Source organism: Musca autumnalis, unplaced genomic scaffold (assembly GCF_047663935.1).
Source record: "Musca autumnalis isolate F117 unplaced genomic scaffold, ASM4766393v1 scaffold_5, whole genome shotgun sequence".
In the NCBI taxonomy this organism is placed as follows: domain Eukaryota; kingdom Metazoa; phylum Arthropoda; class Insecta; order Diptera; family Muscidae; genus Musca; species Musca autumnalis.
Genome location: NW_027412088.1, coordinates 66,623,159 through 66,650,269, shown reverse-complemented (window position 1 = coordinate 66,650,269; position 27,111 = coordinate 66,623,159). Strand labels below are relative to the sequence as shown.

The following is a 27,111-nucleotide window of genomic DNA, read 5'->3' as shown; positions in this document are numbered from 1 at the left end:
AACGTTGTATCGCCTCTACAAGCGGTGATTTACTGCGCGGCTTATCGTTCGAACTTGGAGGAGGTTACATATCATTGATATGAAGAAGTCTTTCTGGGAAATGTTTTTTTTCCGAATGATATATTTTTTCAAAAAATATATGTCCCTAATGTACATCGAAATAAAAATAAATGTATAAAATGTCATATGAAATTTGACACTAATGTTACAACCCAGTTCAGCCAGCTGTGTATTGCTGCTACCTTTTCTTATTCTACCATGCTTTATAGGCAAAATTTTCAAATAAAATTTACGACTTACATTAGGTGTGTACGATAACCCAATAATTTGTACAAATTCGTACAAATTTTTGCTGAATGCTGTTCGATAACAAAATTATCCAGCAAAAGAGAGCGAGTTTGGAGAGATTTTTGGAGAGTTTTGTGACTGAAAACTTGCAAATTTTTGCTGGGAAAATTTGTCCCGCAAAAATTTGCAAGTCTGATCACCTGACTTTTAATCACATGTTCAATGTAAACAAATCGAAATGTTAACATTTTCGACCAAGAAAATTTCACGATAGCACATTTTTTAGATTCTAAAACGTTGTGGATAGGATTAAAGCATTAAATAAGTAAAGTGCAATTTTAAAATTTATGTTTTTGTTCCGTTTGGTTTAAAATATCAAAAGAAACAAAAACAAATTTCATACATTTTCGGAAACAGCTGACTTTCTTGCAAGTTTTTGCAAAATGCTGTTCGATAACTTTCTGCAATTTTTCTTGCTTGAGAGAGTAAGTCCCAATTTACATTAGGCGAGTTTACTTGCGGCAATTGTCAGTTTGTAGGTGAGAGAGGGTGCTGAGAGGCAAAGGGTTACCATATGCCTCACCTCTCTCTCCTACAAAATGACAATTGCCGCAAGTAAACTCGCCCAATGTAAATTGGGACTAAAATTCACTGAGAGAGGTTGCTGGAACTGACTGAGTAATTATTGCTGGGAAAGTTATCGTACACACCTATTTAATAGGTTTTTATAAAACATGCGCCATATAAGTTGTCAATTCTGTCAATAATAGCTGTGTTCATTTACTTACCTGAGGTTACCAATTTTACCAATTTTATACCCTCCACCATAGGATGGGGGTATATTAAGTTTGTCACTACGTTTGTAACTACTCGAAATAATCATTGTAGACCCCACAAAGTATATATATATTCTTGATCAGCGTGTAATTCTACATCGATATAGCCATGTCCGTCCGTCTGTGGAAATCACTCTAGCGCAGCGTTGCCGACAGTTTTTGATCAGAAATCGTCAAAAAAATCGTCAAATCGTCAACAATATTTGAAAAATCGTCAAAAAATCGTCAACATGGTCCAAAACTCGGTTTGGTTACCGTTTAATGCGATTTTTCGCTGCTATTTTTGTGAATTAGACTGACAACATAAGATATACAATCCACAGCAATAAATCTAACCCAATATCACTTAAATACTGCTATAAAAACAGCTTTCAGAAGATGATAGTTTTCCTATGGTTATCGAGTTTGAAGCAACGCAGTATGGTAAAGCTGGGTACACATTGCCATTTTAAATGGTAGCTTAGCTCAAATATCCCTTACTTGACAGTGTGACTGTCCATATTTGTCGGTACACGTATATTTTGGTTGTTGGGCAGTCGAAAATCGATAAAAATTTTCATTCAAAACTGGCTGACAGCTTAAAGAGGGCATTTGTAGGAAGTTAATAAAGCTGGACTCATATTTTTTATAACAAAATATATATATAAGTAATATTTTATCTCGAAAATTTTTTAAGGAAGATTTTCATCTATTACCAAAACTAAAGGAAAATTTTCAGCTCATGTAATTTGAATGTGGGGCAAAAACTATGAAATACCTGTGCCTAGATATGCCAGATATGTGCCTAAATATAACCAATCCGTCTGGAAATTGCTATAAAACATTAAAAAGCTCAAAAATCGAGTTTGGAACATTCTTTCCTTAAAATCTTTCGTGAAACTTTGGTCAAAATGTAGTTATCGTCTTTTATTTCATGCATTTCTGGCTTAGGTGAAAAATCGTAATTTTGGACTATAAAATCGTCAAATCGTCATTTTTCAATTTTGGGCCAAAAAATCGTCGAAATGACGATAAATCAGCAAATTCGGCAACACTGCTCTAGCGTCCGAAGAGATTGACGTAGGTTGATGAAATTTTGGGAAAATATGTTATATTTACGTAGGACTTTTGGTATTGAAAGCGGGCTATGTAGGTCCACGCTTTCGTATAGCCCCCATACAAAATGACGCGTGACGCGTCGTCGTTTTAAGGAATTTTTACGATATTTGTCCCATTTTACCACCGAATTGGTTGTAATTTGATACTTTGTGTCTCCAGAGGCCAAAAAATATTCCTACCAAAGTTGGGTTATATAGGTCCACGTTTTGGTATAGCCCCCTTATAAGGCCCCATATAAAGTACGCGTCATTTTAATATATTTTGAATGTATTAGTCCCATTTGAACACAGAATTGGTTGTAATTTGGTATTTTGTGTCTTCAGAGGCCAGAAAACATTCCTACCAAAGTTGGGTTATATAGGTCCACGTTTTGGTATAGCCCCCACATAAGGCCCCTTATAAAGTACGCGTCATTTTAATATATTTTGAATGTATAAGACCCATTTGACCAAAGAATCGGTTGTAACTTTGTATTTTGTGTTTCCAGAGGCTAAGAAACATTTCTACCATAAAATGTTTATATAGGTCTGTTGTACTTTTATCGTTGTTAAATAAAAGACAATATTTAATAATACTAAAGGGTTAAATGATTTATTGGATGATGAGCGTTCACAGCTACTAACTTAGAAAATATGATGAAATTACAAGACTACTGAGAGTGATTACTGAGAATGAAGTGGCGGTTGATTAAGAGTGTTGCCATATTGACAGTGTTGTAAGACGTGATGCCACTCCACTAGTGTTGCAATATGCGATGCCATATTGTTATTGTGGGATGTGTCCCTAACATCTCCCTCCTTAAGATGAAATGGGTGATCTTGAAATAGTTTCAACAGGTTGTCTGCGACATGTGATCCTTTTGGGAGACCAATGTGGCGAACCTGTTGGCGTTGCAAAGTGTTCTTGTTGTTGTGTTGGTAGATCAATTTCGAATTCTTCAAGTAGGAAGTCCAATGGCAATTTTGAAGGTTCTTCGCTGCTTGAAGAATCTGCGTCTCTGTGTCTTAGTTGATCGGTATGAGCGCGTACGAGAATTTTTCTATCTCCAACGTCAATTAGAGCGTTGTAAATGACTTTACCTTTGCGTTCGATGATTTCGCCTGTAGTCCAATAACTTTTGTTTCCTTTGAAGTTTCTTGCATAAACTAAGTCTCCGTTATTGAACTCTCGGTTTTTGGTACCGTGTTTGGTGTTGTACTGCTGTTCCATTTTGTGATTGATGTTGCGCTCAGTTGGTTGTGGTTTTATTAAGGCGTCGAAAACTGTCCTCATTTTTCTTCCGATGAAAGATTCTGCTGGAGTCTTACCTTCTGGTGAATTTGGATTTGGTGTAGATCTGTAGACTTCCAGGAATGTCTGAAGAGCTTCCGTAGGCGTTTCCTCCCCTTCGAGTTTTTTTAATGCACGTTTAAGTGTATCAACGAAACGTTCTGCTTGTCCGTTTGAACTTGGATGGAAACGTACAGTTCTGGTGTGTTTGATGGCTTTTTTGCTGCACCACTTTTCGAACTGTTCTGAACAGAATTGTGATCCGTTGTCTGAGACTAATTGTTCCGGATTTCCGAAAAGAGCACAATATTCGTTCAGCATTTTTAATGTTGCATGTGTGGTTGTAGTTGACGTCTCGTAAATAACTGGGTATTTCGAGTATGAATCGATGATAAGGAGATAATATTTACCTTTTACTGGACCTGCATAGTCTATATGGATACTTTCAAGAGGGTGTGTGGTTAATGGCCATGGACAAAGATTTGTTTTTACTGGACTCTTTGCCGCATGTTGACATTTTTGACATTTTCGAGCATAGTCCTCGATTTGTTTGTCGATGTTAGGCCAATAAACATAGCTTCGGGCAATGGCTTTGCTGCGTTCTGCCGATATGTGTCCTCTGTGAAGTTGTTGTAGAATCTTCTTTTGATGTGATTGAGGGATTTCTACGCGATTGTTGAATAGAATACATCCATCGATGATTGAAAGATTTTCTTTACGATTGTAAAATTGAATTATTGATGGGTTAACGTTTTTGTTACTTTCTGGCCAGCCAGTGTGTATGTATTTGGTTACCATTTGTAGATCGATGACTTTTGCTGTTGCATCCACGATCATTTTGAATGAGACTGGAAGAACTGATATAGCTTCGTTTACCTCGTTACGTATGTCTTCTTCGAATGATATTGAAGCCACTATAAAGTCGTCTGGTGGTTTTTCGTGATTGTTGACTAATCTTGATAAAACGTCTGCGTGACCAAAGTCCTTTGTGTTTGTGTATTTGATTTCGAAGTCGTAAGCGAGTAAAATGAGAGCCCATCGTTGTAAGCGATTCGCTGTGTATACTGGAATACCTTTCTTTGATCCGAATATTGCCAGTAATGGTTTGTGATCGGTGTGCAAAGTGAATTTGCGTCCGAATAACATTTTGTGAAACCGCTGAACTGCAAATATAAGGGCTAAGCCTTCTTTTTCAATTTGGCTATAGTTCTTTTCAGCTGGTGTGAGGGATCTTGATCAGCGTTGCCGACAGTTTTTGATCAGAAATCGTCAAAAAAATCGTCAAACCGTCAAGAATATTTGAAAAATCGTCAACATGGCCCCAAACTAGGTTTGGTTACCGTTTAATGCGATTTTTCGCTGCTATTTTTGTGAATGAGACTGACAACGTAAGATATACAATCCACAGCAATAAATCTAACCCAATATCACTTAAATACTGCTATAAAAACAGCTTTCAGAAGATGATAGTTTTCCTATGGTTATCGAGTTTGGAGCAATGCAGTATGGTAAAGCTGGGTACACACTGCCATTTTAAATGGTAGCTTAGCTCAAATATCGCTTGCTTGACAGTGTGACTGTCCATATTTGTCCGTACACGTACATTTTGGTTGTTGGGCAGTCGAAAATCGATAACAATTTTCATTCAAAATTGGCTGATAACTTAAAGAGTGCATTTGTAGGAAGTTAATAAAACTGGACTCATATTTTTTATAACAAAATATATATAAGTAATATTTTATCTCGAAAACTTTTTAAGGAAGATTTTCATCTATTACCAAAACTAAAGGAACATTTTCAGCTCATGTAATTTGAATGTGGGGCAAAAACTATGACATACCTGTGCCTAGATATGCCAGATATGTGCCTAAATATAGCCAATCCGTCTGGAATTTGCTATAAAACATTAAAGAGCTCATAAATCGAGTTTGGAACATTGCTTTCCTTAAAATCGTTCGTGAAACTTTGGTCAAAATGTAGTTATCATCTTTTATTTCATGCATTTCTGGCTTAGGTGAAAAATCGTCATTTTGGACCATAAAATCGTCAAATCGTCATTTTTCAATTTTGGGCCAAAAAATCGTCAAAATGACGATAAATCAGCAAATTCGGCAACACTGATCTTGATACATGATGTATTGCTTTCATAGTGTTGTCTGGAAACATATGATATATAACTGCTCCTATTCCGTGTGATGATACATCTGCTGCTACGTGTATGGGCAGGTTTGGGTTATAATGTGTTAGAAGTAAATCCGATGTCAAAATGTTTTTGAAATCGTCTAAGGATTTTTGACACTGTGACGTCCACTCGAACTTGGTGTCCTTCTTTAGTAGATCGTCAAGAGGTTTTCGTAAAGATCTCATGTTGTTGACAAATTTTCCATAATGATTAATAGAGCCTAGTAATGATCTTACCTCTGAAACGTTTTCTGGAATTTTCAGATTTTGAATGGCTGCAATTTTGTTTGGATCTGGTTTGATTCCATCTTTATTTATAATTTGTCCTAGATATTTGATTTGTTTTTGAAAAAATTGGCATTTTTCAAATTTTAGTTTGAACCCCTGATCTTGAATCCTTTGAAGTCGATTCCCATGATGTTGAGTTTATCTATATCTGATATATAGCATTTCAGTGTTTTTGTTGTGTCGTCGATTGTGACGTCACATTCAAATTCTGCTAGAAGCTTGATTGAGTTTGCATTTGCGTCGCTAGCGCTGTCTTCTGTTATGTAGGCTTCTGGCTTACCTATGGCTTTCCATATGTTGACTGATATTATTGATATGTCTGATGCAGTATCAATTTGAAGTTTGACTGGATTGTCGTTGATCTTGACTGTTGTGTATTTTCTGAGATCACGGAAATTAATGTTGTTCGTTTTGTGAACTGCCTTTGTGTTGAATGCTTTCTTCGCTTTGTTGAAGTTTTTGAATTTGTTTTGATTGTTGTCTGACGATGACTTCAAATTCTTACCAGATTTGGCGATGTTGCAGAAGTTGTCTTTGTGACCCACTTGGTGACATGTTGCGCACTTGTGTTTCTGAAAAGGGCAAAATTTTACGTAGTGGAGGTCTCCGCAATACCAGCAAGGTGATTTGGGTATTTTGTGTTTCTTGGAACTTTCTGCGTGTTTGTTGAGTGAACATACTGTTTTTGGTTGATGTTCAATGAGACTGTTGTCCGCTTTGAGGTCGAGAATACGTTGTGTTTCGTCCACTAGGTCATCTAGTGTAGTGTTTTCATCATCCAGTACCTTTAGTAAGCGTATTCTTATGTCGTTATCTTTTGCTGACTTGAGTCCTAGCACGAAAATAAGACACTTGAATTGATCGATTTTCAGATCTTGCATTTTGAAAAGTTCGCATTGTAGGTTTACTCTGCTTGCGTATTCTCTGAAGTCTTCGTTGTCACTTTTTGCTAACTGTAGGCACATGGTACAAATACACAGGTAGCCGCATCGACAATTGTTGGCAACATAAGATGTCAAAATTTGACATCTATTCAATGCAATTGACACATTATGTTACCATCAGCTGGCATGATAATGCTACCTGTATTATTGTACCATGTGTAGGCATTTGTACCTTTGTGAAACCTGTGTTTCTGTCTTACCGAAAAGTTTCTTAAGTTTATCGACTGTTTGCTTAAGAGTCATGTCTTCTGGTTTTGTTGGTAACACGTAGTTGGCAAATCTCTCGTGTACTTGGTTTGACATTTTTCTCCATAAGAGAGCCACTTTGTCATGGTCTTCGAGTGAGCTTGCTTCTTTTTCGAAAACATGCACGAACCTGTTGTACCACGCTTGAAATATGAGACCGCTCTCTGGCTCGTACTCGAATGCTGTCATTGATTGTGCCAGTGATTCCATTAGTGCTGCTTTGGACGAATTCGATGTTTGTGGAGATTGTGATGAACTTGATGCTCCTTGCGTTTGAAGAAGTTCAGCCATTTGTTGAAGTAATTGCGTTTGTTGCAACATAGCTTGTTGTTGCTCTGCTAATAATTTCACAATTGTTTCTTGAGACATTTTGGCAAACTGTTGTGTGTGCAATTATTGATTAATTTTCCACTATCCTCGTCGCCACTTTTGTTGTACTTTTATCGTTGTTAAATAAAAGACAATATTTAATAATACTAAAGGGTTAAATGATTTATTGGATGATGAGCGTTCACAGCTACTAACTTAGAAAATATGATGAAATTACAAGACGACTGAGAGTGATTATTGAGAATGAAGTGGCGGTTGATTAAGAGTGTTGCCATATTGACAGTGTTGTAAGACGTGATGCCACTCCACTAGTGTTGCAATATGCGATGCCATATTGTTATTGTGGGATGTGTCCCTAACAAGGTCCACGTGTTGATATAGCCCCCATAATACAATATCACCCGATTTTCGATATTTTGAACGTTTTAGCCTCATTATCACACCGAGATGGCTGAAATTTGGTATTTAGTCTTCTTTAGGCGTATAAAACTTTCCACAGAAATTTGTAGGTATAGGTCCACGCCATCATAAAGCCCCCATAGAACGGTACCTTCCGAATTTCGGTATTTTGAAGGTTGGGGCCACATTAATCCACCGAAATGGCTGAAATTTGTGGTGGAGGGTATAAAAAGTTCGGCCCGACCGAACTTAACGCTTTTCTTACTTGTTAACCTGCAAAACGTTCCTTATGCTTGGTTTACATTTACGAAATCCACTCGATTTCAAACGTCCATTCCTTTTGCGTATACGTCAAATGAAAACTCATCTGAAATCGATTGGATTTCATTTGACGTTTAAGCAAAGGAATTGACAGTTGAAATCGAGTGGATTTCGTAAATGTAAACCAAGCATTAACCCCGAAAAGTGGTAAAACTAGAAGCAATTTTTAAGAGAGTGAGAGAGAGCGAAAATGGCTTTCTCTTTTACCACAGGCTACCAGTGAAATTTCGGCAGGAAAAAAATGGCAGAACTGATTTTTCGACATTTGTTTGACGATTATTTCATAATGAAGAAAAACATGAACGATAAACAGAAGAAAAAGGCGAAAGCTGACAAAAAAAAATTAAAAACAGTGAAATAAAAGAAGAAAAATGAATTTTTATGTTTCTTTTTGACATTGCTACCAGATCTACCATTTTTTCGTTCCTTTACTAGGCGTTTACACCAGGCAGTTTGTCTTCAAATACAACTCTGATTTACTAACACATACATACATTTGTCGTTTGTCTCCCAGCTGTCCATCATTTTTTCACAGACAGTAAGGAAGACAAATTTTTGGCATTTTTGTAAAAATTACTGAGATAATAATTGAAATGTGTTGAAAACAAAAGAACATGAACAAAAACAAAATATGTGAACGGAAAACAAAAATATGTCGATGATTTTCATTCAAAAATTTACAACTGTTTTTGTAGTTGTCGGGACGCCTACGTCACACGGGCAAGTTGTGGGATTTTGACATCAATACATGAAATCAACTGTCCTGTCATTTGTAAACGCAGGTTTACTTTCCTGGTAAAAATGTTCATGAGAGACCAATTTTGAGCAATTTTAACAGTTTTCTCTTTTACCACTTTTACCATTAAATGAGTAAAGAAACAAAGCTAATAGACATCACAAATAACTAGCGAATTCACACATACTTTGATACAGTCTTCAATGGGTTAATGTTTAAAACGACAACTGACAAATACAACACTGCCTTATTCTGGCAAACACCACAACTAGATGTCGCCAGTTGTGTGACAGCTTCAATCAAAAAGCAGGTCTGCCAACCTAACAATAATCAAATTCTTTTTGTCAAATTTGTGAATTCTTCGCGCAGGGTGAATTTTTTTCGCAGGTAAAAAATCGGCAATTTTCTAAAACATCTAATGAAAAAATGTGACAAATCTAACAAAAATACAAACAAGCGGTCAAGAAAAACAAAATGGACTTAAAATTGAAATGCCAGAGTTGATATTAATGTCCCAAAAATGAATAAAGACAAAGTGTTGAAATTTGACCCCCTACAGATAATAAAGAAGTGTAAAAAGTGAACAGCCCAAGTGTTAGGGGTTAAAAGCCGGTTGGTTACAGAAATTGATTATGAAAGTGCAAATTTTAGGAACTATTCGGTATTTGTTTGAATCCGTAATAATCTATTGTTTTTTCTTTGTTTATCTTTTCAAATCGACCAGCCTGAAAATGCCAGAACTTACTGAAATCAAGTCTGATGCCCCCACTACCTCCACTGCTCCAGCTGCTGAAGCCAAACCCGTTCAAGCTGTCCGTGTAGAAGATGATGGCAGTGATAGCGACTCTGAGGATACCATTCCCGAGTTGGAAGATGCCGGTGCTGGAGCCACCCAATTGGGCGGTGGTGCCACTGGCTTGCCCATTGACTTGGTATCCAAGGCCAAGCAATCTCGCGGTGAAAAGAAGGCCCGCAAAATCATGTTGAAATTGGGCTTGAAACAAATCCAAGGTGTTAACCGTGTTACCATCCGCAAATCCAAGAACATCTTGTTCGTCATCAACAACCCCGATGTATACAAGAACCCCCACAGTGATACCTACATTGTCTTCGGCGAAGCCAAGATTGAAGATTTGTCACAACAGGCCCAAGTTGCTGCTGCTGAGAAATTCAAGGCTCCCGAAGGTGCTAGCGCTGCCGATACCATTGGCACAACCTCCTCGGTTGCACCCATTGCCGAAGAAGATGAAGAAGAAGTCGATGAGACTGGCGTTGATGAGAAGGATATTGAATTGGTTATCAATCAAGCCAATACTACCCGCGCTAAGGCAATTAAGGCTCTCAAGAATAATAACAATGATATAGTCAATGCTATTATGGAGCTGACGATGCTTTAAATTGTATGATGGCCAACCAACATGAATAAACTCTGCCCCTATATATGGGTGGAGATTCATGGCCTGCATTTTAAGTTTCATACCCGCCTCAGCAAAACAACAACAACAACCACAAGTAATCACATTTATTACTATTTAACTACTACAACAACAAGTAATTACATTTAAAAATCAACTTTATTCAGACTTCTTCTTCGTTTGCATTAGCGTATTTTTTGGAAAAAACAAACGTAATTCTTTTTTAAGAACCACAACAACTACACACACAGTTATCGTTGATCGTTAAGAAAACCTTGTCCCAAGGTTGTTTTCCTTATTAATAGTGTAGTGGTGGTGTATGGGGTTAACAAACTCTATTGTGGGTTTGTTTATCTATCCCCCCGCTAGAACAACAAACCGCCGCCACTCTTAACAACAAAAAATCTTTGGTATTTGGTTTTTGTATTTGAAATTCAACTTTGGTAAAAATTTAGTTGAAACAAAGATAAGTCAAAAGAAAATTCATGTTATTTTATTTCTTATTAATAAAAACACGAGAGAAAGATAAGTCAAAACATTACAAAAATACCAAAATAAACACGTGCTTTTTTCTATTCGTATTTGGGAAAAAGGGAATTTCTTAAAATAGTAGTACATAGTACACACATCTCAGCAGGTGACACTAATCAATGGAAGCATGTGATTGTACGCACAAATGATTCAGTCATTTGTAGAATGAAGCGTTATACCATCGAAAGAAAATAATTTGTTGCCATAAAAGGAGATTTGATAATTTTTTCTGCTTAATATATTGATAGAATTTTCTTCAGGAAAAACTTTTTAATGGCAAACGGGAAAATTTTATTCAGGACATCCTCGTTAGCTTTTTAGTGTAGGTATTCTTATCGGTATAGGTATTCTGAAGGGAGTCTTTTTAGGTGAATAGAAGGGAGTCTGTTTAGACTAACCGAAGGGGATCTAGCTGAAGTAAGTCTTTTAAGAAGGGTCTAATCTTTATAGAAGTGCGAAAGGGAGAATTTTTAGAAAATCAAATGGACTCTTTGTTATTAATCCGAATTGGTGTTTACAGACGAGCCGAATGAAGTCTTTTTAGACGAACTGAAGGGAGTCTTTTTAGACGAACTGAAGGGAGTCTTTTTAGACGAACCGAAGAGAGTCTTTTTAGACGAACCGAAGAGAGTCTTTTTAGACGAACCGAAGAGAGTCTTTAAAGACGAATTGACGGTAGTATTTTTAGACGAACTGAAGGGAGTCTTTATAGACAACCCGAAGTGAGTCTTTATAGACGAACCAAAGGGAGTCTATTTAGACCAACCGAAAAAAGTTTTTTTAGACGAATCCAAGGGAGTCTTTTTAGACGAAACGAAGGTATCTTTTTAGACGAACCGAAGGAGGTCTTTTTAGACGAATCGACGGTAGTATTTTTAGACGAACTAAAGTGAGTCTTCATATACAAAGACGAACTGAAGGGAGTCTTTTTAGACGAACCGAAGGAAGTCTTTTTAGACAAACCGATGGAAGTATTTTTAGACGATCCAAAGGGAGTCTTTTTAGACCAACCGAAAAAAGTCTTTTTAGACGAACCGAAGGAAGTCTTTTTGGACGAATCGAAGGGAATCTTTTTAGACGAAACGAAGGTATCTTTTTAGACGGACCGAAGGTAGTCTTTTTAGACTAACCGAAGGGAGTCTTTTTAGACTAACCGAGGGGAGTCTTTTTAGACTAACCGAGGGGAGTCTTTTTAGACGAACCGACGGGAGTTTTTTTAGACGAACCGAAGGAGGTCTTTTTAGACGAATCGACGGTAGTATTTTTAGACGAACTAAAGGGAGTCTTCATATACAAACCGAAGTGAGTCTTTATAGACGAACTGAAGTGAGTCTTTAAAGACGAACTGAAGGGAGTCTTTTTAGACGAAACGAAGGTATCTTTTTAGACGAACCGAAGGAGGTCTTTTTAGACGAATCGACGGTAGTATTTTTATACGAACTAAAGTGAGTCTTCATATACAAACCGAAGTGAGTCCTTAAGACGAACTGAAGGGAGTCTTTTTAGACGAACCGAAGGAAGTCTTTTTAGACAAACCGATGGAAGTATTTTTAGACGAACCAAAGGGAGTCTTTTTAGACCAACAGAAAAAAGTCTTTTTGGACGAACCGAAGGAAGTCTTTTTAGACGAATCGAAGGGAGTCTTTTTAGACGAAACGAAGGAAGTCTTTTTAGACGAACTGAAGGAAGTCTTTTTAGACAAACCGATTGGAGTATTTTTAGACGAACCAAAGGGAGTCTTTTTAGACCAACCGAAAAAAGTTTTTTTAGACGAATCCAAGGGAGTCTTTTTAAACGAACCAAAGGGAGTCTTTTTAGACGAACCGAAGGGAGTCTTTTTAGACGAACCGAAGGGAGTCTTTTTAAACGAACCAAATGGAGTATTTTTAGACGAACCAAAGGGAGTCTTTTTAGACGAACCGAAGGGCGTCTTTTTAGACGAATCGAAGTGAGTCTTTATAGACGAACCGAATTGAGTGTTTTTAGAAGAACCGAAGTGAGTCTTTAAAGACGAATCGACGGTAGTATTTTTAGACGTACTGAAGGGAGTCTTTTTAGACGAACCGATGGGAGTCTTTTTTGACAAATCAAAGGGAGTCTTTTTAGACGAACCGAAGGAAGTAAAACCGTCTAAATTTTTAGAAAATCTAATGGAGTCTTTGTAATTGAGCCGAATTAGTGTTTACAGACGAGCCGAATGAAGTCTTTTTTGACGAACCGAAGGGAGTCTTTTTAGACGAACCAAAGGGAGCCTTTTTAGACGAATCGAAGGGAGTCTTTTTAGACGTACCGAAGGTTGTCTTTTTAGCATACCGAAGGGTGTCTTTTTAGACGAACCGGAGTGAGTCTTTACAGACGACCCGAATTGAGTGTTTTTAGACGAATCGACGGTAGTATTTTTAGACGAACTGAAGGGAGTCTTTTTAGACGAACCGAAGGAAGTCTTTTTAGACGAACCAATGAGAGTGTTTTTAAACGAACCGAACGGAGTCTTTTTAGATGAACCGAAAGGAGTCTTTTTAGATAACCTGAAAGGATTTTTTAGACGAACCGAAGTGAGTTTTTATAGACGAACCGAAGTTGGTCTTTATAGTGAACCGAATGGAGTCTTTTTAAACGAACTGAGGGGAGTCTTTTTAGACGAACCGAAGGAAGTCTTTTTAGACGAATCGAAGGGAGTCTTTTTAGACGAACCGAATGGAGTCTTTTTAAACGAACCGAGGGGAGTCTTTTTAGACGAACCGAAGGAAGTCTTTTTAGACGAATCGAAGGGAGTCTTTTTAGACGAACCGAATGGAGTGTTTTTAGAGGGACCGAAGGTAGTCTTTTTAGACTAACCGAAGGGAGTCTTTTTAGACGAACCAAAGGGAGTCTTTTTAGACGAACCGAAGGGAGGCTTTATTAACGAATCAAAGGGAGTATTTTTAGACGAACGGAATAGTTTTTTTCAACTGCATCAGTTTGAATGTAATTCAAGCCTGCTAATAGGTTCGTTGTTTTCGAAGTTCTCACTTGTACCTTTAGACCTATCTCTCCAAATCATAAAGACCTCTCCTGACGTGTTTGTGTGGAGTAACACTGCTACTAAATCGAGGCAAGGTAACACCCAAGCAGGCACTGCATCGATAACATTTTGTTCTGCTGATATACCGGTAAAGACTTATCTATGTCCTCGAACAGGTATCGAAGGCCTTCGATAGGTCAAGTTCCAGTATAACGGTTCGTCGCGCGGCCTTTTCTGGTTCAATCCTCCACTTATATATGTGGAAATGGCGTGTAATGGCTGTTGTGGTGCTGTGCATTTTCCGGAATCCATGCTGATGATGCCATGCTTGGAAACTGATGGGCCGATTCCGTACAGAGAGGCGAGTCGTGTCGCCTTGCCAAATGCAATTTTTCGATTCCGTATGGCAATATCGCCTGACGTCGTCAAATTTTGTCACCGAAATGTTCATTTTCCGGCGACAACAAATTAGCTGTCGCCGTACATTTTTACTAACGAATAAAAATAAAATAAAAAAATAAAAATAACTTGTTATCGACGATTATTTTCTATCGCTGTACGTAGTGCATTTTTTAAATTTTGTCACAGAGACGATAGACGACGCGACATGACTCGCCTCGCTGTACGGAATCGGCCCATGATTCTCATCATGGGAAGTGGTAGTACCTCTAGAATCTTTCCTACTGACTACAAGAGGGAAACCGGCCCGTACGATTCTCCACTGCTGGCATCCCTGCTTCTTTAGCAGGACCACCCTGCCAACATTCTAGGCTTCTGGTACGATATGGCTAACGATAGATTAAAGAATCTTCCCAAATAATTGAACCAACCACTCATGTTTGAATTATTCAAAATTTTTTTACAATACTCACAAACAAGTTTTATTTTATTAAATATTTGTTATATAATTTTGTTAAACTAACAACCATTCCTAGCTACAAAATCATAGAGAAATAAATTAAAATAGGCAGTTGAGAATTTGTTATCCAGAACTTTGTTCAAATATAATGTGTGGTTTAGCATGTTTTTTTTATCGTCTATTATATTTTACACATTACTGAATCTATACCGAACAAGCCGAATAACCAAACATCAACTGCAATCATTTCATAATAACAATTAACCCATAATGACTCCAAAAGTTTGTTAATAAATAATAAAATCATTTGTGATGCATAGAGATTCTCGGCGTTAAAGAACAGTTTGAATTAAGAATTAATAAATAGTCTTACTGGTTTAAAATTATATAATAAGTAATGATACAATTGTATATGTTTAGTGACGTATAAAATTAAAAAATACACAATTTAACAATAAAGTCTTCTTTTGATTGAAAATTAAAAAATAAAAATGAATAGGAATAGCAATTAAGTACAACACAACCTGTAGTACATAAGTGTTACATACTTGAGATTAAGTGTAATAAGTTACGAGAGATTATAATTAGAAAAATGCTTATGTTTTTACATAAATATAATAAATAATCAAAGAGGCTGCAAAATCCCATTATGGGTTGAAAATGTTATGCATGCCTTAAACAGTTTTGGGTGGATATTTCAAGAGGAAATGCTTTTTGACACATGGGAGTCAATTCAAGATTGCTTCTTCAGCATACGTACTTGGCCACGTGAGGAAATGTGTAATTCTGCTGGTTGTTGCATCCATGGTTCACCATCAGCTTGCATGGCACAAACACTTTTAAGAATAATCTACAAAAATAGAAGATATATTAAGACTCATAATAACGAACAAAATTTACGTTGCTTCAAATTGTTACCTTTATGTGCCTGGCCTGGCCAATTCTTACTGGTTTACTTACACCACACTGCAATTGGGCTATGTGAAATGATGATACAATACCAAATACCTCCATGGCGCCATCACAAATGGAATTGTTTATTTTTGGAGCATAATCATCATTGTTACAAAGTTCTTGAGGGCGAATAAAGTATTCAAATTTAATTGGATTTTAAATTCATATATAGTAAGTAGTATGCTTACCACATAGCTTACAACCAGCTCCCCATGAATCAATGTTAAGAAAAACAATTGACTGTAATTCCGGTAATTCTACTAAACGATTATCTAAAAATAAATCGAGACGCTTTTCTAAACCTTCACAATCACGTTGAACAATTTGTTGAGTACCAAACCCGAAATAGATTAACTGGCAAAGAGATGACAAATTATAAAATATCCCTTAACCGTTCGTGTGTAATAATAACTTACCTTATTAAAAATGCGACTACTTAAAACATAAAATTTGGATTCTCTTGTTTTATGGAAGTTATAGGTTACCAAGGCGTCAACGCCTATACTTAAATAATTATAAACATTTATTGTTTTTAGCGGATGTCTTTGTATGGGTAAACGATAATGACTTTTTTCGATTTGTAACGAAAAACGATCGAGGTTTATGGAACGGGCTCGTTTGATCTATCAAAGAGATTGGAAGTATTATTAAAAAAGTATTTTTGGAATCTTTTCATTGCACTTACATCTCTTAATATTTGTAAGGGATCCAAAGTGGAAGGTGGCTCCGCACCCCAACCCATCACTCTTGATAAATCGTTACCAGTTCCCAGGGGCATTATGGCTACAGCGGGTAGGGGCTGAAAAATTAAGAAAGCATAGTAAAAATGTGGAACAAAAAATATACTTTCTAAAGTAGCCTTTGGGCTGAAGTTGTCTGCATCAGGGGGCTAAGCAAGGTGTATTCAAGTTAAAGAAACAATTGACAAAATCTTTTAGGGTGTCTTTAACCCGCCTATAGTGACAACTGGTCGGGGGAAAAAATATTATTTTTTTCTTGCTTCTTGATGCGACCGCGATCAGCTGCAGTATATCACATCTCCACCATCAGTTATAACTATTTTAATAAATTATGTACACAGTGAATCAAATCGAATTCAGGAGGTTATACCATTGCACATTTTCAACATTTGTGGAATCGTTTTGTATGGTGTCTGACATCATATTTGGATAGATACGCTCTCCATCATATATGTTCAAGTCTACCTTTGCGTTCATGTCATTACCTGCGTGTTAGACACATTAACCGAAATATCATTTTAGACATGAAGGAAAGTGGACACCTAGAATGCCGTGCTGCTTGCAAAGTAGCATTGGATAGCGGCATAAGAGATGTTATATCGTCTCCTCTTCGATAGCAGGTCTTAAAGTGAACTTATCCGAAAATTTGTGTGGGAGGTACCGGATGAGTGGACAAATATATAACATATTTTAACCTGAGCTATATCTACAAGAGTTACCGTACCAACAATTTTTCTGAACATTTTTTAACTTTTGTGGGGGAGGTAGCTGATGGAGTAGATCGATGGCTTATCTTCGAACTTTAACTATGTTTGGACAAAATATTACTAAGGCCAAATTTTGGACCGAATCGGCAGATCCGTTCAAGAGTTACCTTGCGCTCCAACCACCTCACACGGTGTCATAGGACTTTTTGCAACTTTCAGGCTATTTTCTCAGGTAGTAGGGACTTGCCCCTGATGAAACTTTTACCGGCGGGTGAAAACCGGGGGCGGTGTATACAAGATTACAGAGCAGGTCCTAAACTGAACTTATCCGAAATTTTGTGTGGGAGGTAACAGAAGGAGTGGACCGATTGAGTCCATATTGGAACAACATCTAAGTCTGGTAGACATTTCACGATTTGCAAAGTATGGACCAAATCGGTTACACCCTTCAAGAGTTATCGTACGTACAAATTTTCCGAACATTTTCGAACTTTTGTGGGGGGAGGTACCGGAAGGAGTGGATCGATATAACCCATCTTCGAACTTAAACTAAGTTTTGGACAAAATATTACGAAAGAGTTATCGTGTGCTCCAACCAGACAGACGGACGGACATTGCTCAATCGACTCCAAATTGTCTGAAACACATTTCATCCAAACATACTTGGGGTCTAAAACCATTATTTCGATGAGGCACATTTTGCCCGTATGAAAATGGATATGCCCTCGTTAGCACAAATGCTGAGGGTATAAAAACTTGTTTGTAGATCGTCCAGGAGACAATCAATAGAAAGAAAATTAGAATACCTCTAATAGAATTCCTATAAAGCGAAGAAAACTTTTTGTTCAGATTTTATATAAATACAAAACTTTTCATAGCTATCCCATGGAGAAAAGATCGCAAAAATCTCTCCTCTGAAAGAGGCAATAGATTATATACAGTTGCGAAAACAATAATATCACCACCATGAAGAACTTTGGAACAATTTTTGGAGTTTTTGTGAAAATTGGTTTAAATTTAAAAAAAAAAGTTTCGCAAACAATGATTCTTGATATTTTTAAATTCTTTAGAGTCGTTTATTATAAATACGCATAAAACGGTCAGCTAAATTTGCACATGTAAATGAGATTACCTTCAAAATATTTTTTTGGGAGGTGGTGCTATTATTTTTTCGCAGCTGTATATCCTCGAAACTCAAAACTTTCAGCCAAATAATCGCCATTTTCAAATTACCACACTCACCTTAATGTTTAATGTATACATGGTATTCAATACCCATCCAACGGTACCATCACCACCGGCAACCAAAATGCGACATGGTCTTGGACTTGCTTTTGCTGCCCATTGCATAGCATCCTGTGGTCCTCTAGAACCCAGTTCCATTACTTGTAAAGGATGTAAATAACCTCTCAATAGCGATACAACATCCGAACCTGTGCTACTACCCGATTTGGTATTAGCGATGACAATTAAAGGTTCCCAATTTTCTATATCTGGTGGATTAATACCGGCCAAGTGCAGCCGTACAGACTCCCTGGTTCTTGCCGCTACAATACTATAGGGCGGGAAAATCATATCACTGAATTCTCCCAAATCGCATTCTCCTTTTGAATCAATACGTTTGTAGCAGCTGGTGTGGTAACATCTTTGACACCAGGCACAGCGCCAACCGCTAAGGCCAACTTCCTCCACATCTTCAGAACATTCACTGCAGACGGCACTCAACGGCAGATTTCCTTTGACCCACAAGTGACGCATAGATTTCTCATTATGTATCCATTTTTCTTTACACTTAAACAGCTTATCGGCTTTGCGTGTACAGGGACGTGAGGCATGTGAACAAATGCCACAACAATCACAGAAAACCCCAGCGGATGGTGTTAAGAGTATCTCACAAACATTGCAATAGCAGGCCTGTGGGGGTGAAGACGAAAATAAAAATAGCATGATAACGGATACTTTGTACAGGTAAGTAGTATGGCGTCTAATATTATGGGAAATAATCTTATGTTATGTATATATGTTTCGTTTATGCGTAACCTTATATGTATATGGAAAGATGAAATAATAAAGACTATTGAAAATGAAGACTTTCAAATGGCGTCATAAGGATGATCATACAACGGGGGGTACGTCATGCATGCGAGTTAATCATACCACATAAATACACATACACGGACCACGTATTACATATTAGGAACTTGAACAAATTATATATTTCTTGTTTTAATTTGATGATGTACATATCTTATGTATGGGTACTTACCCGATCCAGTATTTTAATCGACTTCCAACCATGCTTACTTTTGCCAGGAATGCATATAACATCTTCAATCAACAGACTACGACAAAAACAAAAAAGTGCACCCAAAGCAAAGAGGGAGCCAACTAAAGCCCCCACACTTAATTCGAACGAAATTAGTTCCATTCTCCAACAATAAACTAATAGTTAAGTTTTTGTTTAGTAACAAAGGAAAATAATTAAATCATAATTCCACAGATATTATTTTTGTAAAAAAATCAATAGATTGTAGATTGTTTTGATTCTTCTTCTATATGGCTTTAACAACAACAACGAAAAATGCATTCCATTTGAGCCATGGTACATAACCAGGTAGATGCATCAGCCAACAACTACAACAAAAACGAGCTCAGTACTGTGAAATGTCAAAAATGTTTTCCAAAAATAAAGCGATTCACATATTTTTTTCAACAAAATTTTGTTCGGCAGTTATTAATAAACCCATTATTACAAAAATCCGACAAAAATGCCCATTTTTTCTTTTAAATTTTTGTTTTTTAATTTTGTGTTTTCAATTACAACAACTTTTTTGACAACTCACAGTACATCAGCTGGGCTGATGCGAATACCTGTATGATTGTGCCATGATTTGAGCAGAATGAAAGAATGTCGTTATGCGCTTTACATACATTAATCTCCGCGTATAGCTTGTTTTAATGCGCTTTCATTTAGTAAGGAGCACATTTGAGATGAAACGTCAGTAAAATTTGACATTTGCTGGCTGTTGTTTTCATTCATTATTTGCTCTCTCCGGTTCTGCTCCACGTGCCAATAGTTTTCGAATTTTCTTAACACGCTTTATAGATTTGTAAAAATTCCAATTGAGTTTTATTAAAGAAATTTTTTAAAAAGCCCAGAAAGGACAATGGGTCGTAAAGCAGAATATAGTGAGAAAGTAAAAAAAGGTCCTGGCCGTAAGGCGCGGAAACAAGGGCCACCCACATTCCCCAAGAAATCTTTTGGTAAGTACTTCAGTGCAACAGTTTGGGGTCACATTTCTAGAATCATTGTTTTTCCTTCTTCAATCTAGCTCCCATGGAAGAAGAGGATAAGAAATTGTCTCATCGTCAAAAACAACGTTTGGCCAAAAGAGTGAAGAGTAAACAAATAATCAAAGAAAAACAAAAATTGGCCAAGGAAAAGAAATTCCAGCAAAGAAAACAGAAGGAATATCACAGTGACAGTGAGGATGAAGAAGAGAAGGAGAATTTAAATGGTAATGGCCATGTTGAGAATGACAGCGATGTTGAATCGGCGGAAGAACAGCAACCAAAACAAGTGGTGGCTAAACAAAATAAAAAATCCAACCAGAAAAAACCAACAGGATTTACAGATGAAAACCAGGAATGGTTAAAGCCAAAGCAAAAGAAGACTGGTAAACAGTTTATTGAAGAAGAAGCTGAGGAGGATGAAGAGGAAGAGGAGAGTGATGAAGAAGAACAAGAAGTTGAAGATGAAGAAGGTAGTGATGAAGAAGTTGCCAGTGATGATGAGGAAGACGACGAAGATGTTGAAGAGGACGATGAAGAAGATGGCGAAGAAGAGGAGGAAGAGGAATCGGATGAGGAAGCCACAGTTAAGATGGGAAAGTTGGATGATTTATCAGACGATGATGCAAATTCTGATGATGATTTTGATGTTTCTGGTGATGAGAATGACGACGACGATGATGACGAGGACGACGACGACGAAGATGATGATGAAGACCTCTTGCCCATTGAGAAAGAAAATAAAAAATTGAAAAAACGTGAAGCCAAGGAAGCCAAATTGGCCGCCGAAGAAATGCAAATGTCTGTTGATCAACAGGAGATATTCCAATTTCCCGAAGAAGATGAGGAAAAAGAAATAACTCTGCAAGATATCCAACAACGCATCAAAGACGTTACATTGGTGTTATCCGATTTCAATAAGTATCGTCAACCTGATAGACCTAGAAGTGATTATATGGATCTACTGCGCAAGGATTTGTGTGTCTACTACAGTTACAATGAATTCCTAATGGGCAAGTTAATGGACATGTTCCCTCTGAGTGAACTTATGGAATATTTGGAAGCTTCTGAAGTGGCTAGACCTCTTACCATACGTACCAACACCCTTAAGACTAGAAGAAGAGACTTGGCTGCCGCTTTAATTAATAGAGGTGTCAATTTGGATCCCTTGGGAAAGTGGACCAAAGTCGGCTTGGTCATATACAGTTCTCAAGTTCCATTGGGTGCAACACCAGAATATTTGGCTGGTCATTATATGATTCAGGGTGCCTCGTCAATGCTGCCTGTTATGGCCTTGGCTCCTCAAGAAAATGAAAGAATTTTGGATATGTGTTCAGCCCCGGGAGGCAAGGGTTCTCACATTGCTGCCGTAATGAAGAATACTGGTGTACTCTTTGCCAACGATGCCAATAAGGATCGTGTTAAGGCAGTTGTGGCCAATTTCCATCGTTTGGGTGTAGTTAACTCCATTGTCTCCTGTGAAGATGGTGCCAAGTTTAGACAAATCATGACTGGTTTTGATAGGATCCTATTGGACGCCCCTTGCACGGGTACCGGTGTAGTTTCCAAAGATCCCAGTGTTAAAACTACCAAATGTCCTGTAGACGTACAGAGATGTTACAATTTGCAACGTAAGCTACTGCTTACTGCCATTGATTGTACCGATGCCAAGTCAGCGACTGGTGGTTATATTGTCTACTCTACATGTTCCGTACTGCCTGAAGAAAATGAATGGGTTATAGATTATGTTTTGAAGAAACGTAATGTAAAATTGGTGCCCACTGGTCTTGATTTTGGTGTTGAAGGTTTTACCAAATATCGCCAGTATAGATTCCATCCTTCTTTGAACTTAACCAGACGTTATTATCCTCATACCCATAACATGGATGGTTTCTTTGTTGCCAAACTGAAGAAATTCTCCAATACCATACCGGTGAGCAAAGAACAGCAAGAAGAAGATGAAAAACAATTGGATGATGGCATTGCCACAACTAACGAAGAAAATGTTGAACTTCTTAACGCCGAGGCAGATAACGAAGGTAACGATGAGGAGCTTACCAAAGGTAAAAAGTTGGGCAAACGTGCCGGTAAACCGGTACTCAGTGATTTGGATTTAACGATAAAGAAACAGAAATTGGAACAGAGTAAAAACAAATATATTGCTAAGGTATTTGAACCTCCCGTAAAAGTACCCAAAAAGAAAAAGGAAGCTCCAGCAGAAAATGAGAAACCTCAAAATAACGAAGAGGCAAAGGATAAGGGAAATAAGAAGGCTAAGAAAAATAATAAAAAGGAAGATCCTAAAGCCACAGGTGTTAGTACTGACAACACAGAAGAAAAACAACAAACCCAAACAAAGAAAGAGAAAAATAAAAACAAGCAAAAATCAAAGGATAATCAAGAAACGGCTGAAGTGAAGAAACCACAAAAATCAAAGGATAATCTACAAGAAACTTCTGAAGTAAAAAAACCCCAACCTGTTGAAAAGCAAAAGCCTGTCGATAAGCAGAAATCCAAGGAGAAGAAACAACAAAAATCTGCTGAAACTCAAGAAACAAAAAATAACAATCAAGAAAAGAAACAAAAACAACAGCAACAGCAACAAGAGCAGCCTAACGCCAAACCCCAAAATAAAAAACAACAAAAACCATCGGAAGCTTCCGCTCCTCAAAAGAAAAACAAATCACCGAAAAATGTCGACGAAATTACTTCCTCACCCACATTGCTGGAAGCGAAACCAATTAAACAAAATAAACTCAAGCAGAAATCCAAACAAATGGGTAAACTAAAAAACAAAAAATAGAAAGATTAAACATTTAATGCAAAAAAACATTAATACAACACAGTTTTAGAATTATAACAAAGCCTTTAATTTTGTTTATTATAAATAATAAAATAGATTTTATTTTTTTATCATTATTAAGAAAAATGAAGAAAATAAAAATTAAAATAAATACCTATACATTTATAGGTAGATTTGTTGGAAAACCAAAAACAATTTGCGTTTTAAGACTATCAAATGGGAAGACACTAAGGGGTCGATTATGGATAGCAACCCAACTCCAGTTGTGTTTACCACAGCAAATTTGGTAATAGAATTTTCTATTTCGGCATTAAAGTTTGTCATTCCGTTTGTGAGTAGTTACAAACATTGTAGACCCCACAAACTAAGGGGTCAATTATGGATAGCAACCCAACTCCAGTTGCGTTGCCGAAAACAAATTTAATAATAGAAATTTCCATTTCCGCACTGATATTCGCACTTTTTGACAATTAAATTAATAACTAAAGGTAAAAAACACTGATATTGAACGAACTTGACAAAAACTTCTGTCGTTGGATTTATTTTAATTGTATGATTTTCTCTTTTGGCAACGCAACTACAGTTGAGTTGCTATCCATAATCGACCCCTAAGTATATTCTTGATCAGTGTGCGATTCTACATCGAAATAGCCATGCCCGTCCGGCTGTGGAAACCACTCTAGCGTCCCGACGGATTGAAGTAGGTGGATGAAATTTTGGTGAAATCTATTATCAGCCCTATTCTGAACGCATGGGAGTTGGGAATTTTTTCCCATTCCCACATTTTCGTATTCTGAATAAAATTTTGTGGGAGTTTTTTTCCCATTTCCCCTCATTCTGAATGAAGTTCGAATTGGGAATTTGTTCCCATGGGAAAAAAGTACACATTCTCTATCTTGAATTGTGGGAGAATTTTGTGTCTTTTTGTGGGAAAAATCTCCCCAGCAAACAGTGTGGGAGTTTGAAAAAAATTTTCAAGAAATTTCATATTTTTATGAAATTTCATATTTTAAGACATCTACACGACAAAATTATTGCAAATATTTATAATCGCCATGTGTTTGCTTAATAAACGCATACAAAATGTACTGCAAAATATGCCATTAGTAGATTTCGGCTTTTACATATTCTTATATGATACAAAAACCTGCAAGAATCTAACATGTTTTACACCGATAAAAATTTTTCCTTTATGTTATCGAACAAAACAAAAAAAAGTAGTAAAAATTAGTAGATTTTTGCAGTTCTGGAACAGACCATATGTATTGAAATACGAGAAAAAGAGTCATGGTTGATTCTGTTAACGCAGCACAGCAAGTAAAAACAAATCAATTTCAAAAGAATTTTTGGCAATAATTATTAAAATATATTGGAAAATAACCATAATACATACAATTTTTACAACTTGTATTCATTATACCGTATACCACAATGTGGAAAAGGGTATAATAAGTTTGTTTTCCCAAAAATTCATGTAACGCCGCGAAATATTCGTCGTAGACCCCTCATGTGGTATACCAAACTTCATATCTCGACGAGATAAAGCGATTTAGCGATGTGTGTCCGTCCGTCCGTCCGTCCGTCTGTCCGTCCATTAAAAATTGTAATCAAGCTAGAGGCCGCAATTATGGACCGATTGTCACGAAATTTAGTATGGAGGTCGGGTTTGGACCAGAATAGAACTGATTAGTTTTTGGCGATGATCGTGAAATGTTAAAGGGATGAAATGGACCAAAAACAAAATTTTTGCTCGATTTTGTAGCCGCTCTGTAGGTCGCAATAATAGTCCGATCGGCGCGAAATTTTAAACGTAGTTTTGGTTTGAGATGAAGAAGTAGCGTGCAAGTCAACGGTATGATCGGATAATATTTAGCGGGTTAAATTGATCAAAACTTTTGTGTGAAAATTGGTAAAATTTCTAATGCACATCTTATAACAGCTAGCCCGGAAATCTAGTGAATTTTTTTTTTAAAAATATGCAAAATACGAGTTCTAGCGATCATTAGGACTAAGTAAAACTAGCGATATAAATTATTCCGAATCAACATACAATTTTTAAATTCGTTGCAAACTTAAAAATTCCTTTTACTTTATACACAAAACTTATGTTTGCCTACTAATTAAAAAATGCTTACACCAATTCGCAAATTCTGAAGAAAATGTGCTTATTAGAACAACACCACACATCGTTGACACCATTCACTTAAAAAATCCATAAATCAATGCACGGTTGTTGAATTAAGTGAGTTGTGCTTTGCTAATCTAATTCAAAAACCGCGAATTCAATGCAAATAGGCATTTTGTATTACAAAACAAAATTACATCCCCCCAAAAGTATGCTATAATAATTTGGTGTAACTGATTTCGAATTTCGAAATTCCAGCTCCCATCATTTGCTGTTCCCACGTCGTTGAGAATATGGAAAACGTGGGAATGGGAAATTTCGCTATGTTCAGAATAGGGCTGTATATGTATGTAGGACTTTTGGTACTGAAAGCGGGCTATGTAGGTCCACGTTTTCGTATAGCCCCCATACAAAGTGACGCGTCGTCGTTTTAAGGATATTTTACGATATTTGTCCCATTTGACTACCGAATTGGTTGTAATTTGGTATTTTGTGTCTCCAGAGGCTAAAAAATATTTCTACCAAATTTTGTTTATATAGGTCCACGTTTTGGTATAGCCCCCATATATAGTACGCGTAATTTTAAGATATTAAGATATTAGTCTCATTTGACCACAGAATCGGTTGTAACTTTGCGTTTCAAGAGACTTACCCTCATTATTATTTGTCCTCTTTTGTTATAGTTTCGATTTACCGAACAGATTTATAGAGTTTCGGTTAACTTAAAGTTAAAAGTGATGATTGAATTTCAAGGAGGAGCTTCTTGTCATTAACTTTCAATGTGAAAATTATATTTTTAATGCCTCCAAATTAGTTTATTTTGCATTTTCAAATCCATCAGATGGTAGTCATTATTATTAGTCCACTTTTGTTATAGTTTCGATTTACCGAACAGATTTATAGAGTTTCGGTTAACTTAAAGTTAAAAGTGATGATTGAATTTCAAGGAGGAGCTTGTTGCGGGAGAGCTCTTGGTCCATTACTAACTTAATTCCAAAAAAACAATCACTCCAAACATGATACCCTGCACTGGCAATTGATTGTTTTGGTTTTTGCAAATATCACCATTGTGAATGGTTTTTTTTAACACATCCGAATGTAGAATCACACAAACAAAAAAAAACACCATATATTTTTCCACTAGTGGCAGGGTTTACTGAAGGAATGCTCTGGATGCCTTTGGACCATGCCTGGGAGCAGGAAATTATATAAAAGATAGCCCTTGATAGGTTTTCGTAACATTAGTTATTGCCGGCAATATTTATGTTTTTTTGACGGCAATATGGATGCCACACACACACAGACACATGACCGTCCAACAATCGAGAGATGAGATAGACGAGATGGCGGCTTTGGCGGCTTAATATTCCATGCACGTATTGGGGTTGGGTTGACGGAAAACCGAAATAAAAATTTGGTTGTTTTTATTCTGCCCAAATATGGCCACAATAAGTAAATAAATCCACTTTTTTCGCGAGAATTTCAATGTTGATGTACGTATTGTGGTAAAATTTACGCGGGGGTTGCCGGCCGTGAATGTTTTGATTGTCAGCTGTCAGTTTTTAGACCAGCTGTCACAATCATTCGTACTAAACAGTACAGGGTACGTACAAGAAACTGCTAACTGCCATCGCTGAATGCGGACGGACGGCATGACGGCGTTGGTCGTACGTCGAGAAAATGGGGGATTATAATTTGTGTAATTTGATAGAAAGAGAAAACGGTTAGAACTTTAAAATTATTGGA

General features: G+C 36.9%; 3 protein-coding genes across 4 annotated transcripts; 2 read left to right on the top strand and 1 right to left on the bottom strand.

Moving 5' to 3' along the window:
• Positions 1 to 9,203: 9,203 nt before the first annotated feature.
• Nacalpha (nascent polypeptide associated complex protein alpha subunit) lies at positions 9,204 to 10,910 on the top strand. Its single transcript, XM_073955885.1, has 2 exons — positions 9,204 to 9,323; positions 9,661 to 10,910. Exon 2 carries the CDS (start codon positions 9,668 to 9,670, stop codon positions 10,331 to 10,333), a length of 666 nt encoding a protein of 221 aa, XP_073811986.1. The 5' UTR covers positions 9,204 to 9,323; positions 9,661 to 9,667; the 3' UTR covers positions 10,334 to 10,910.
• A 3,830-nt stretch (positions 10,911 to 14,740) lies between these two features.
• Dgkepsilon (diacylglycerol kinase epsilon) lies at positions 14,741 to 26,931 on the bottom strand. 2 transcript variants are annotated; one of them, XM_073955884.1, is made up of 8 exons: positions 26,018 to 26,931; positions 19,413 to 19,588; positions 18,389 to 19,060; positions 16,385 to 16,498; positions 16,116 to 16,322; positions 15,888 to 16,053; positions 15,664 to 15,818; positions 14,741 to 15,595 (listed from the first exon to the last, which is right to left on the bottom strand). In XM_073955884.1, exons 2-8 carry the CDS (start codon positions 19,572 to 19,574, stop codon positions 15,479 to 15,481), a joined length of 1,593 nt encoding a protein of 530 aa, XP_073811985.1. In that variant the 5' UTR covers positions 19,575 to 19,588; positions 26,018 to 26,931; the 3' UTR covers positions 14,741 to 15,478. The 2 variants fall into 2 exon arrangements, with proteins under 2 accessions (XP_073811985.1, XP_073811984.1); XM_073955883.1 differs by lacking the exon at positions 26,018 to 26,931 and having other exon boundaries at positions 19,413 to 19,739.
• On the top strand, positions 20,039 to 23,432 carry LOC141386960 (uncharacterized). The gene is made up of 2 exons (XM_073955882.1): positions 20,039 to 20,410; positions 20,479 to 23,432. Exons 1-2 carry the CDS (start codon positions 20,314 to 20,316, stop codon positions 23,238 to 23,240), a joined length of 2,859 nt encoding a protein of 952 aa, XP_073811983.1. The 5' UTR covers positions 20,039 to 20,313; the 3' UTR covers positions 23,241 to 23,432.
• Positions 26,932 to 27,111: the final 180 nt, after the last annotated feature.